Source organism: Pristis pectinata, chromosome X, assembly GCF_009764475.1.
Source record: "Pristis pectinata isolate sPriPec2 chromosome X, sPriPec2.1.pri, whole genome shotgun sequence".
Lineage (NCBI taxonomy): Eukaryota > Metazoa > Chordata > Chondrichthyes > Rhinopristiformes > Pristidae > Pristis > Pristis pectinata.
Genome location: NC_067450.1, coordinates 5,627,648 through 5,642,525, shown reverse-complemented (window position 1 = coordinate 5,642,525; position 14,878 = coordinate 5,627,648). Strand labels below are relative to the sequence as shown.

The window sequence follows — 14,878 nt, the reverse complement described above, 5'->3', positions numbered from 1 at the left end:
GCGGTTGAAATTATGCTTAAGATGTATTATACTTTAAAAATCTCATTCTTACACCATTTCTGCTCTCCCAATTTTATGTTTTATCAAATCTCAGCCTTTGTTTGAAACCACAAGTGGTCAAGGCGATTAACTTATTCTGGTGCGTTCGTCCAATCAAGACTCGCGAAACACATAACGGAGGATGTATCCTCCTATCAGCGAGTCAACATTGTGGTGGTTCCCCATCACTCAACCTCGCGTCCTCCAATGAGAGCGGGACCGCTGCCCAGGTTCCGGAGTCTGGCCTTAGTATAAGAACATGTCTCTCCCGTCTGTATTGTAGGTTCTTTCTTACGACGACCCGTAAAAGTCGCGCTGTAGGAAGAAGTTTCTCAAGCCTTCTCTTTATTCCATTTGCTTTGTCTACGACCAAGGACCAGGCATCATGGTAAGATGCTGTTTAATGCAAAAAGTTTTCCCCCCCTGTACAGCAACCTACACATCTCAATTTGACTTTGTTGTAAGATTTTTTTTGTTTCTAATGATGCTGTAAGAAAGACGAGGTAATCTGTGTAATGCACTAGACAAATCCTGTGTATTAAATATAAAATTTAAGGGACACCCAAGTAAATTCATCAAAGGGGTAAGGGGGGAAAAGGGTGTGAGCTGGGTTATGTTGTCAATGTTGGCCCGTTTTTGTGTTGTCTGTGAATTTGTTTAAGTAGGCAACACATTAAAATCCAAGTACAAAAGGTAAGGTATTTTTACGCTATTCACGGACAAAACGAATTTTCTGTTAAGAAAGCTACTTCATAGGTTCAGGAAATACACATCTATTAGGAGATTAGACCCTCCGTAAAGCATTCCTCAGATCAATGAGGCTTTTCGCTGGGTCTGTCTGAAGTAATACATAAATTTGTTTCTGGTGTAACAGGGAGTGGCTGCAAGTACAGGATGTGAGTTGAATTTGTCAGCTTTCCCCTTCAAAATACTCGGCTTTGTCGGGAAACGATAACACTTCCAGCTACTTCATTTCCTCCTTCTGTGCTTTGTCTACCATAACTGCTAAAATAACGTCCGACCCATCCCCAGGCGAAATCACTGCAGGTCCGATTACTGACAGCATTACGTCAGTATGGGCATGCGTGGAGCACAAAGCTAACGTCAAACTAGGTCACTGAAAAATACAGCATTTTAAAGATTCCAAGTGCAGAGTTTAAATTTGACGTCCGTATTGGTAACTGAAAGAATTCTCCTTTTTCCTGGGTGGTGGGAGTAACAGTCCTGTGAGGGGGAAGTGACTGTAGTTTAATTTCTACATGTCTAGTTAAAACAATGGGATGTCTGAAGCGGGAGGTGGAGGCACTCCGCACTGCAGTGTGGCCCCACCCAAATTCAGCATCAGAACCAGCCACTTCCAGCAGCTCATGAATATTGCAGTGTTGAACTGAAAGAATAGCACGGGTGAGCTACTTTCAGCCCAGCGGATGTGGTTTCTCAAGAATACGACCTATTGTTAAAGAAGCAGGACTAGATTTGGAGCAAACGCATTCCAGACATTAACTAGATTTTTGCAGACACCACCATTTGTCTTATTCGCACTTGTTGAAATCGCTTTTCTTTTAACTATATTTCTTGACGGTGTCAACTGGGCAATGCAACATTTGTGCTCGGGTCCAGACGAGGGTGTCATTGAGAACTCAAATGAGATTTCTGAATTTTGAGGTGTCAGTCATTGCTTTAAAAGATACAACTATTTAATGCAAATGGAAAGATGCACATTAGAATGCTGGAGACTTGTAAGTAATTACACTTCAGCACAATTTGCTTTTTACAAAATTGAGGGTGGGGTACTGAGTCGCACCTGAGTTGGCAAATAAAATCCTACTTCTGTCCACATGCCTATCAACCCTCAACTATGTGCTTTTGGTACCTCATTCCTGCATCTTGTAGAAACTGACAAGCCTCATCCCTGACCTCTAGCTACCATGGGGAAACGTGAGTGACTGCCAACTTGGTACTGACTGGTCACATTACCTGTTTAGTCAATGAACCCTGCCTCCCTTTAGTACTCATGAGTCAGGACCATGCACTACCTGTCTCCAGCTTTGAAACAATGTTGGGGAAGCACTGGACTGTCATGAGATGTGCTGATCAGCACAAATGCAGTAATGAACTATCATTGGAATAAATATTAAAGTATTCAAATAGCTGATCACCTTTTTTGCTTTTAACAGCGTGAGTGTATCAGTATCCACGTTGGCCAGGCTGGTGTCCAGATCGGCAATGCCTGCTGGGAGCTGTACTGCTTGGAACATGGCATCCAGCCTGATGGTCAGATGCCCAGTGATAAGACCATTGGGGGTGGAGACGATTCCTTCAACACTTTCTTCAGTGAGACAGGAGCAGGAAAGCATGTTCCCCGAGCTGTGTTTGTGGACCTGGAACCAACTGTGATAGGTAGGTGCCCACCTGTTTGTTCCATCACCCCTATTGATTTAATAACGTGTGGCAGCGTAACTGAAAACACTTGTTCTTTTGCAGATGAGGTTCGTACCGGTACTTACCGCCAGCTCTTCCACCCTGAGCAACTCATTACTGGGAAAGAAGATGCGGCCAATAACTATGCCCGTGGTCACTACACAATTGGCAAGGAGATCATTGACCTGGTTCTGGACAGAGTTCGTAAACTAGTAAGTACAATACCTCCCAGAGGCCAGGAGACATGTGCAAACTGTTTTTGCAGCTGGTCACTCTTGTATTCCTTGTAACTAAATGTACACTTGTCTTCCACAGGCTGACCAATGCACAGGTCTGCAGGGCTTCCTGGTCTTCCACAGCTTTGGTGGTGGTACCGGCTCTGGTTTTACATCGCTGCTGATGGAGCGTCTGTCGGTTGACTATGGCAAGAAATCCAAGCTTGAATTCTCCATTTACCCAGCTCCCCAAGTGTCTACAGCAGTAGTAGAACCCTACAACTCCATCCTAACCACCCACACCACCCTGGAGCACTCGGATTGTGCTTTCATGGTGGACAATGAAGCCATCTATGACATCTGCCGCAGAAACCTTGACATTGACCGACCAACTTACACCAACCTGAACCGATTAATAGGCCAGATAGTGTCCTCCATCACAGCCTCCCTTCGCTTTGATGGTGCCCTGAATGTTGATCTGACTGAATTCCAGACCAACTTGGTGCCGTATCCCCGTATCCACTTCCCATTGGCCACCTATGCCCCAGTTATCTCTGCTGAGAAAGCCTACCATGAGCAGCTTTCCGTATCTGAAATCACCAATGCTTGCTTTGAGCCAGCCAACCAGATGGTCAAATGTGACCCACGCCATGGCAAGTACATGGCCTGCTGCCTCCTTTATCGTGGCGATGTGGTGCCAAAAGATGTCAATGCAGCCATTGCTACTATCAAAACCAAACGTACCATCCAATTTGTGGATTGGTGTCCAACTGGTTTCAAGGTTGGCATCAACTACCAGCCTCCCACTGTGGTACCTGGAGGTGACCTGGCCAAGGTACAGCGAGCTGTGTGTATGCTGAGCAACACCACAGCTATTGCTGAAGCTTGGGCTCGCCTGGACCACAAGTTTGACCTGATGTATGCCAAGCGTGCCTTTGTTCATTGGTATGTTGGTGAGGGTATGGAGGAAGGAGAGTTCTCAGAAGCCCGTGAGGATATGGCTGCTCTGGAGAAGGATTATGAAGAAGTGGGTGTTGATTCAGTGGAGGGAGAAGGGGAAGAGGAAGGAGAGGAGTATTAAAACATGGTGCTGCTGTAACAGGGAACAAAGACAAATGTAAGAAACATTGTGGGTTAAAAATCATCAAGATTGACCAACAAAGTGAAGTCTTTCATCAGTGACAAACTGCTACATGATTCTTTGTTTGATCAACTTTAAAATTTTCCACATTCCATATTTATTTTTTTTAAGTCTCCTTTTGTATACTTATTCTCTTCCTGTGCTGCACTATACTCCCATTATGTCAAGCATCCTTGATTGACTTCAACTGGCTTTGGGTCAAAGGATAGCTCTTCTATTTAAAGAAGTTGTGATCTGAATTTTTGATCTGCATCAATCACAACATGTAGCAATGTCTTTCTCAAGAAATTACAGTATAGCACTGCAAAAACAGACTTTGTTGCAAATCTAACTCACATGTTCTGTCTTTATTGCTTTCTCAATAAATAAGATCCCTGTCTCTAATCTGTCTGCATTTGATTATCACTTTTGTAAACAGATCAAATGCTCACCTAATAAACCATTATGAATATGGGACACAGCCAAATGGTAGTTTTCATTATTAGAGGGGGCTTAACAAACAAAAGCATTTATATACACACACACACACCATGTAGCAGATAACAAAATGTCCCAGGGCACTTTAGTAAATATTTGATATTACCACATCAGGAGATCTTTAGGCAGATGTCTAAAAGTGTGGTGGAAAAAGGAAGGAGTTTAAATACTCCCCTAAGGGGATGGGAGGGAATTGTCAAGGTTAAGATCTTGACAACTGAATGGAATATGTATTTTTACACACATTTGAGGAGTCAATGCAGGTATGGGTAAGTGGAACTGGTGCAAACTAGAGAATGAACAGGAGACTTAAGTGCTAAGCTTGTGAAGGGTAGAGTGGGCTGTAGTGGAAAGTGACTTAAATTTGACCCCATTATTTTTTTGCTATTTAATATTAAGAATATAGTAAGTAATTGAATCTGTTTTAATTCATTGTCTATAGTCTAAGGCAACTGGATTGACATAAAAGAATATTCCACGAATATATCCATTTTGCAATCATGCCAAGGAAATGAAATAGCCACAATGAGAAGGAGAACTAATAGTACACCAGCTTATTTGATAAACCTGGAGATGGATAGAAACATCAAGGTGCTTAGAAGTTAATAACAAGTGCATAATATTTGGAGCTTGAGCCAAAAATTCACTCAACTTAGATTTGTGAATTTTCCACATTAACTGATACCAGGAAGCTTGTTTCCAGTGACCTTATGAATGGAGTCCAGCCAGAGGCATGTTGCAGTTGATATCCATATTCTTGAGGGAGAGAGTAAACAATGGGATTCCCACACCTGTTCTCTATTCAGGAATCTGAGGGGCAGTTTTGGGCTTTTGCAATGGCCTGTTACCACTGGAATGAAGAATTATATGACCCCCCATAAACCAATCTGGTGAGGTGCCATCTGTTTTCTGGAAGTGGATATGGAAGAGAAAATGTTTTAGGGAAACTTTTTTATAGTCACCTTAGATCCAATAATCACCAACTGCTATTTTGTGGCAAATGCTGAACAACTGCTGGATTTCAGGCAAGACATCCTCCAAAGGACAGAATTTACAGTTGGTATTATTATCACAACATATTGTTAACCAGCCCAAGCCAGCCTCTTCCTCTCTGCTCTAGAAACTCATGCAGGGCAGTGTCACTGAAGCAAGGGAAGCTTTTGACCTCCTGGACTCCATTATCCCAGTTCCTTTCCATAGCTCTCAACCTGAAACTCTTTTATATTGTTGGTGTGCCCCTTTAAAAACTAGACTTGAAATTGTGTCATGTGGCTTCTCATCATGCCAGTTGATGCTGATTGGTTGAGTAAACAGGAAATCATTTGGGTTAAAAAGCCGCTGACAACCTGCATTGACTTTTGGGCTTCCAATACCCTACTGGACTCCCCATCCTTAGTGTGTTCTCTGTTCTCATCAAATTGTTCTGATTTATGTTTTTTTTCTTGTGAATGCTGCTTATCTGATGCAATGTGCCTGTGATGCTGCTGCAGGTAAGTTTTTCATTACACCTGTGCACACGTGTACTTGTGCATGATAATAAATTTGACTTTGACCAGAAATCCAGCCTGTTAGAACAGGTAATCAAAAGTTTGGTCAAAGATTTTTTAAAAATTTTAAATGAGGAGGTAGAGGTGTTTGTGGAGGGAATTCCAGACCTCAGGGCACTGGCAACTGAAGGCACGGCTGCTAATGGTGGAATGAGGAAAATGAGGGATGGCAAATAAAACCGATGGGCAGTCACCAATTGGTCCATCGAGCCAGCCACTTTACCATAATGGCTGCAGCAACATGACTAGCCAGTTAACTTAAGAAAGGGCTGAGGAGAGCTAGAAGGGGACATGAAAAGGCGTTGGCTAGTAGGGTTAAGGAAAATCCCAAGGCCTTTTTCAAGTACGTGAAGGGTAGGAGGATGGCTAGGGTAAAGGTAGGTCCGATTAAGGACAAAGGTGGGAGAATTCGCCTGGAGGCGGCGGAAGTGGGAGAAGTTCTCAGTGAATACTTCGGTATTCACCAGGGAGAGGGGTCTTGATGACGCGGAAGGGAGTGCTGGTAGGGGTAATGTTCTTGAGGTTGTAGATATCAAGAGAGAGGATGTGTTGAAGTTGTTAAATAATATTAAGACAGATAAATCTCCGGGGCCTGATGGGATTTTCCCCAGGCTGCTTCGAGAGGCTAGGGAGGAGATTGTTGAACCGCTGGTAAGGATCTTTGAGTCCTCATTGTCCACGGGGATGGTGCCAGAGGATTGGAGGGTTGCGAATGTTGTCCCCTTGTTCAAAAAAGGTAATAGGGATAGGCCAGGGAATTATAGACCGGTGAGTCTCACATCTGTGGTGGGTAAGCTGTTAGAAAGGATTCTAAGGGATAGGGTTTATGAACACCTAGAGAATCATGGACTGATTAGGGACAGCCAGCATGGCTTTGTGAAGGGAAGATCTTGCCTCACCAGCCTGATAGAGTTCTTTGAGGAGGTGACCAGGAAGATTGATGAGGGCAGTGCGGTGGATGTGGTTTACATGGATTTTAGTAAGGCGTTTGATAAGGTTCCTCATGGTAGGCTTCTTCAGAAGATCAGAGGCCAAGGGATCCAGGGAAGCTTGGCTGAGTGGATTAGGAATTGGCTTACATGTAGAAAGCAGAGGGTTGTGGTGGAAGGAGTGCCCTCGGATTGGAAGGCAGTGACTAGTGGTGTCCCGCAGGGATCGGTTCTGGGACCTCTACTTTTTGTGATATTTATAGATGACTTAGATGAGGGGGTGGAGGGCTGGGTTAGTAAGTTTGCGGACGACACTAAGATAGGCGGTGTTGTGGATAGTGTGGAGGGCTGTTGGAGCTTACAGAGGGATATTGATAGGATGCAGAGCTGGGCTGACAAGTGGCAGATGAAGTTCAATCCGGAGAAGTGTGAGGTGGTACACTTTGGAAGGACAAACTCCAGGGCAGAGTACCGGGTAAATGGCAAGGTACTTGGCAGTGTGGAGGAGCAGAGGGATCTGGGGGTTCATATTCACAGTTCATTGAAAGTTGCCTCACAGGTGGAAAGAGCAGTTAAGAAGGCCAATGGGATGTTGGCTTTCATAAATCGCGGGATTGAGTTTAAAAGCCGCGAGGTGATGATGCAGCTTTACAAAACTCTAGTTAGGCCACACTTAGAATACTGTGTTCAGTTCTGGTCGCCTCATTATAGGAAGGATGTGGAGGCGTTGGAGAGGGTGCAGAGGAGATTTACCAGGATGCTGCCTGGATTAGAGAGTATTGAATATGAGGAGAGGCTTAAGGTGCTAGGGCTTTATTCACTGGAAAGGAGGAGGATGAGAGGAGACATGATAGAGGTATATAAAATATTGAGAGGAATAGATAGAGTAGACAGTCAGCGCCTCCTTCCCAGGGCACCGATGCTCAAGACGAGAGGTCATGGCTTTAAGGTTATGGGTGGGAGGTTCAGAGGAGATGTCAGGGGGAGGTTTTTCACCCAGAGAGTGGTTGGGGCATGGAATGCACTGCCTGGGGTGGTGGTGGAGGCAGATACATTGGACAGGTTCAAGAGCTTGTTGGATAGGCATATGGAGGAGTGTGGGATGGGGGGATATGCGGGAGGAGGGAGTTAGGTAGTGTCACGAACCGGCAACAAAAGAAACACACTGAGCATGATTCAGTGTTAAAAACTATTATTAATCACTACTTATGATAATACGTAAAATAAAAGTAAAAATGTTAGTATGTTAGAATTCAAAAATGTTAAACCTTGAACGTTAACCCCAAAATTAAACTCTTCGTGTGTGTGTGTGACAAAGTCCCAAACTCCAAGTTCCGGAATGGTTCTTAAAGTTCAGTTCCGCAAGCCATAAGGTGAAACATGAGCAAGGGCTTCTTCAACAACCACCGTTGTCTGAAGATAAGACGTAGATGTAGAGAAACATAGAGAGAGTAAATACGAAATCCAAATGTTCCACGATGGAACCCAAACGACACTTCAGTGTTTACTCGGTAGTGACTTCCTCACCCCCAAAAGCATCCGAATCGTGGTCGTCCACACAAATACCTGTTTCCTTCTACAGGTCAGCAACAAAGTGAGGTCCACCGGATTACTTCCAACTTCCATACATGGATTTCAGTGGCAGACACAGTTATTGTTTCTCATCCATCGATAGAGAAAACAAGCAGGCTGGTGTCTCTCTCCCTTCTATCTCTCTCTCCTTCTTCTAACTTCTTCAACAACATCATTATGTCCTTTATCTTCTATTGACGTAAGCACGCCCCACACACACATACACACACACTCTCTATCTTAAAGGGACTTTCACTGAGTCCGTAACAGTAGTGTGAGGGTGGTTTGATGGACGGCACAACATGGTGGGCCGAAGGGCCTGTTTTGTGCTGTATGGTTCTATGGTTCCTTAACTGCCCCCCAGCCCTGCAGCCACATTTCATGGAAGAAGCACAAAAAGAGGGGGGAAAATCATCAGGAAAACTTCTCTGACCATCATTGGAACTGAGGTTAATCATCCAGCCCCTAAAGCCTGTCCTGCCATTTATTTAGCTTGTTGCTGATCAGACTTTACCTCTAGTTACCTGCTAGATTCTATAACCTTTAATACCCTCAGGCAGTCAAAACCAGTTCAAGAGAGCATACAGAGCAGATTTTATCAAAGTTCATGGTTCCTTGAAAGTAGAATCGCAGGTAGACTGGGTGGTGAAGAAGGCTTCTGGTATTGCTGGCCTTCATCAGTCAGGGCACTGAGTATAGGAGTTGGGATGTTATGTTGCAGTTGTACAAGACGTTGGTGCAACTGCACTTGGAATATTGTGTACAGTTTTGGTCACCATTATAGGAAAGATATCATTAAGCTGGAAAGAATACAGGGAAGATTTATGAGAATGTTGCCAGAACTTGAGGGACTGGGTTATAGGGAGAGGTTGGGCAGGCTAGGACTTTATTCCTTGGAGTATAGGAGACAGAAAGGTGACTTTGTAGAGGTGTACAAAATCATGAGGGGCATTGATAGGGTGAATGTCCATAGTCTTTCCCCAGGGAGAGGGAATCAAAAACTAGAGGGCATAGGTTTGTGAGAGGAGAGAGATTTAAAAGGGAAAGATTTAAAAGCTCTCAACAGGCAGCTACTTGATCGGAAGAAGATCTCGAAGAGTCCTTGTCATTGTCTTCCTCACTTTCATCATTCCTCCCAATAGCCTTGTCCTGGGAGGGCAGCCACTGAGATCACCAATACTTCCCTTGTGTCCTGTGATTTGTACTGAGTGGTCCCATTTATTCAGCCTAATACCTTTTACCTACTTCGTGAGAGTTCAGTGCTCTGTTTATAATAACACCTAGATATTTCAACCTCTATCAATTTCAAATGATAGAGGTTGAATGATGTGTATTCTGCGTTAGCCCTATCAACATGGATGACACTAAATTTATCTTAGTTAAATGCTACTTACCACTGAGTGATTCACTCCCCTAGTAATGCTGAATCCTTTGCATTTGCTTGCTCTACTGTCTTAGCCATTTCATACATTTTGGTATCATCTGCCAACTTACTGATCATAGTCGCAAAAATCACTGCTCAGATCAGTCAATAAGAAGGTGAGGAGCAGGGGCCTGCAGGCACATCGTCAGTAACACAATTCCAACCTGACGTACGTCCATTAAATACAACATTTTGGCTGCAGGCAGTAAGAGGGGGAACAAGCAACAAGGACGTTACTCAGGATGCAACAACTGCCCTCTTCCTAGCAAGGTACCCATTGAATTAATGACTCGAGGTGAAAATATGGGCACCAGAACAAAGGAGAACCCAACTACAGCAAACTGCTGGACTGCAGTCATTCCAGCCCAACCCAGCTGACAGAGTTAATGGAAGAGCAGGCATGAGGGAGAATTGAGGAAGGAGGCAGATGGATAATATCTTCAAAAAGCTAAAAAGACTGCTGACAACTCTGTCCTGTGGCAAAAGCTGGCAAATATTGCAATATGACATCAGCAGCTCTGTATCTAGTGATAAAATACCTCAAACACCCAACAACACCACCAGCAAGAGTAGCAGCATAACAAAAGAGATTGGAGATGGAAAGAATATTCCAACTGTGCAGCAGTGAATGCGTCCCAGCACCAGGAATCCGGGGGTAACAATCTTGCCAATAAGAGCCTGCTTTAAGATTGAGGAGTAGGTAGGTTCTTCCTGCCTGCTTCACCACAGTGGAATTCAGCCCCACAGGGACATCAGGGCTCATCTCAGCCCAGGGCAAGTGCAGTAATTTGGGAAGAGTAACTGACTGTTTTGATGTGACTTGTGTTTACAACATAATGTGTTCAAAGATTGCATCCATTAACGTGCAGTAAAAGCACAACACTACCTGTTGCAACCTAAGGATACTTTGCCAAGGTTAAGGCCAACACGCTATTTTTGCAGGAGTTCAGCTTACTGTACCTCAGCAGTGGTCACAGCGGTGGTTCCATTGCAATCAATGTGGTCAGGAGGCAACGATTATCACTCCTCTTAGCTGGGTATTCTGCTGTGGGGAGGCAGCTTCACCATGACTGAAGTTGAAGGGACAGTTGGTGGCCGTTTCCTCGTAGAACAATTCCAGCTCATCAATGTGCACGCCCCGTCTCTGAAGAATGAACGGCTGGCTATCCTCCAGCAGCTCTCCTTGCTACCGGCAATGTCCCAGCCAGTCATTCTGGCCAGTGACTTGAACTACATCAACGATGTGGCTGGACAGTCTGGCAGGGCCGGTAACACCCCTAGAGTCGTGGTTTGAAGTGGTAAAAGATGCTGGAGACCAGATGGGTCAGTATGGTCCCAGATAGATTTCCTGTGTGTCTCAAGTAGTCATGGTCAGATCCACCAACGTCACAGCAGTGTTCTTTTCTCACTACTGCCTCCTGCTGGCTGTCACCTCTAGGAAGACCACAGGCTGGCAGGTGGCTAAGGAAGCTGAACATGAAACTGATAGCCCCTGTAAACACAGGAACCTAAAAGACATCACGAATGTTGGAGAGCTATGAAACCTCTCTTCGATTTCCCAACTCACTGAGAAGCCATCAAGGTAAACCTCAAGAGGCTCTTCTTTCCTAAAAGCTGTTCAAAAAGCAAAAGAAAGTTTAAAAAGGCGGCAACTCCAGAAAAGCATGCAGAATCTGTTCCTTCTGTGGTTGAAGGAGGTTGATGTCAAGGAGGAGAGAGCTAGCAAGCCTTGCTCTATCCTGCCGTGACCTCCAAGACGATATTCCCAATCCAGAGTCTGCTCTGTGGGGCAGGATAAGATGTGCTTGTGCTCCTTGTTCCAAAAGGTTCACAGAGGGAGTTTTGTAATCAGTAGCCCTAAGGAAGAGGACGGCTCAGTAATGTCCTCACAGCTGGATAATCATATGTGCTGGGCTTTACGATTTGAAGGCCATAGATAGCTCGGCCTCCCAGAACTACTTCTCCATCTTGGAGACTTTAGAAAGTGGGGACCAAGAAAGACTGAATGACCTAGATTCATGCCAGCTGAGAGAGGGTGGTAACGGTTTGTTAACTACAGCTAATCTGTCTGGATGAGACGTAAATCAAGGGAGAATAGGGGAGAGAAAAAAAATGCTGGATCTGTGAGATACAGAACTCAGCAGTTTCTAGAAATCTGAAATGAAGGAGAATGCAGGGAAAGCAGCATCTGTGGAGATAAGTTTTTACCCTTCATCAAAACTAGACGTGTTTTAACTTGCACAGAAGAGTGTGGAGTGGAGGGAGTCGGTGTCTGTGATTGGGTGACCAAATGAAAATGGATGCCACTGACTGGTGCTGGCTGAGAGACGGTGGTGAGGGCTTGTTAGTGACAGCTAATCTCTCTGGAGGAGGTGCACGTAGAGAACAGAGGAGGGAGAAACAGGTGAAACAGCCATTCACTTGCACTTCTTCCAATTTAGTATGCAGGTATCCCGCAATTTATGAATTTATAAAGTTTTGCTATAATGCAATCAACACTTTATGACCCATGCCCTCATTTACAAAGTTTTTCCATTATAATAAACAATCCTTAATGTTAAAAATAAGCTCCAAATAAAATTCTGATTGTACTGCAGATGTGTGATAGCACAGGAGTAGGTCATTTAGTCTCAATTATAACCCAGGGTTATAATTGCCTACATACAGTACAGGATGGGGGTTGGCACTTGCTAGCCAGCTGAGACCAGGAAAAGGGCTTTGACAGAATATTGCAGGTACAGTATACATGAAGGGCATATTCTCCAAAATACGCTTTAGTATGGAATCAGTAATTGGATACTACTGCCTACACAAATGCCAGTAACACTGTCCGAATCAATGGGTGGGGAAATGGAAATCTGGAGTTGGGCAAGGCTGCTGTCTCTCCTCTTCTGTGCAACTTCAAGATGCCTAGTTGGGATGAAGGGTAAAACATTAACTCAGTTTCCCTCTCCACAGATGCTGCCTGACCTGCCAGGATTTCCCAGCATTCTCCTTCATTTCGGATTAGCTGCAGTTAACAAACTGTTACCACCCTCTCTCATGTGGCACTAATCTATGTTGCTTTTATATTGCATTGAACCTTTTGCTGAGTCGAGTAAGGATGTGGTGATCCCATCCAGTGAAGGTGCTGACGTCAAAACCTTCCAGTGTGTGGACAACTGTCTTCTACTTGGACCCACTGTCAGTTCACAGATAGATGAGCACTTGCAACCAGTTTGACTGGCCTCAGATGTGAAGTGTTTTTGGTCTTGCAGTACATGGTGTAGGTGTGGTTCATACCCCGCTCCTGTGCTGCAGCAGTCACCTGAAATGTTTTCCATTTTCTCTGGAGATCCAAAATACATTGTGTTTGCAGAGACATAATGTGATGTACAAAGCTCCAAAGAAAGGGGGAAAACTGTTCCCAACCTGGCCCTTAACCTGATGGCTACCTTTGCGTCTGGCTGCATCGGACTGCACGTTGACCCTGGGCATGTAAACACCACGTGTCACTATGTACTGAGATTCCATCTGTCCTCTCTGTTGCAAAAGAATGGGCTTTACGAACATAAGAAATAGAAGCAGGAGTAGGTCATTTAGTCTCAAGCCTGCTCTGCCATGCAGTAAGATCACAGCTGATCTTTTACCTCAGTGCCACTTTCCTGCACTAACCCTTGATTCCCTTAAAACCCATAAATCTCTTAATCCCACTTTTAAATATATTGAGTCTTCACAGCCCTCTAAGGTAGAGAATTCCAAATATTTAATGCCCTCTGGATGAAGTGATTTCTTCTCATCTTAGTCCTACTCTGCTTCTTGATAGCCCAGCCAGGGAAAATATCATCTGACTTCATTCGCTGTTAAGGCCCATAAGGAATTTCTGTGTCTCAATGAAGTAATTTCTCATTCTTCTAAATTCATGAGAGTACAGACCCAGTCTGCCTAATCCATCCTCATAAGGCAAACTTCCCTTCCAGGGAAGCAGTTTGGTGAACCTTCATTGCACTCCCTCCATTGCAAGTATATTCTTTTGGAGGTAGGGAGACCTGATCTGTTGACAGAATTCCAGGTGCAGCCTCACCAGGACCCTATGTAATCTCAGTAAGATGTCTCTACTCTTGTACTCAGATCCTCTTTCAGTAAAGGCCAATTTACCATTTGTCTTCCTACTTGCTTGCTGAACCTCCACGTTAACCTTTGATGAATTGTGTGCAAGAACAACCAAGGCCTCTTTGAACACCTACAGTTTTCAATCTCTCACCATTTAAAAAAATACTCTGCCTTTCTACTTTTGTGAGGATGACCTCACATTTTTTCCACATTATATTCCATCTTCAAGGATTTTGCCCATTCATTTAGCCTGTCCACACCCCTGTAGCCTCTCTGCATCCTCTTCACGTCTCATGCAGCCACCCAGCCTTGTATCATCGGCAAACCTCGATATATTACATGGCCCCCTCTTCCAGAAAGATGGTGAATACCTGGGTTCCAATCCCTGTGGCACCCTACTAGTCTCCCAACACAAAAATGAACCATTTATTCCTACTTTCTCCTTTCTATTCACTAATCTCCTCAATCCATTGCTGTATATCATCTGCAATACTGTGCACTCTATTCCTGTTTAATATTCTCTTGTGGGGCGCCTTTGCCAAGGCCTTCTGAAAGTTGAGATACAACACATCGACTGGTTTGCCCCATCCATTCTGCTAGTCACAACCTCAAAAAAAAACTCTAGCAGGTTTGTCAAATATGGTTTCCCTTTCATAGATCCAGGTCAATTCTGCCCAATCCTGTTACAATTTTCGAGGTGCTCTTTTACCACTTCCTAATTAATAGATTCAGGCTAACTGGTCTGTAGTTCCCAATTTTTTTCTCCCTCCTTTCTTAAACAGTGGAATGACATTTGCAACCTCCCAATACGGAATTTTGGAAGATGACAAACAACTCATCCACCATCTATATCGCTACCTCTTTCAAAACCTTGGGCATGTCATCAGGTTCTGGGATTTTTCAGCTCCCATTCCTAGTAATTACTCCAATTTTTTAAAAATTATTAATGCTGAAAGAAATCAGTATTAATAATAAAAAAATGCTAATAGTAATATACAGCATTAAACAGAAATAATAAAAAA

At 44.0% G+C, this 14,878-nt stretch overlaps 1 protein-coding gene across 1 annotated transcript; it reads left to right on the top strand.

Moving 5' to 3' along the window:
* Positions 1–271: 271 nt before the first annotated feature.
* LOC127566984 (tubulin alpha-1A chain) lies at positions 272–4,200 on the top strand. Its single transcript, XM_052009569.1, has 4 exons — positions 272–427; positions 2,217–2,439; positions 2,524–2,672; positions 2,776–4,200. Exons 1-4 carry the CDS (start codon positions 425–427, stop codon positions 3,754–3,756), a joined length of 1,356 nt encoding a protein of 451 aa, XP_051865529.1. The 5' UTR covers positions 272–424; the 3' UTR covers positions 3,757–4,200.
* Positions 4,201–14,878: the final 10,678 nt, after the last annotated feature.

Coding starts and splice junctions, on each gene's coding strand:
- LOC127566984 (XM_052009569.1), top strand. Junction 2,440..2,523: donor CCTGGAACCAACTGTGATAG/GTAGGTGCCCAC, acceptor GTTCTTTTGCAG/ATGAGGTTCGTACCGGTACT. Junction 2,673..2,775: donor TGGACAGAGTTCGTAAACTA/GTAAGTACAATA, acceptor TGTCTTCCACAG/GCTGACCAATGCACAGGTCT.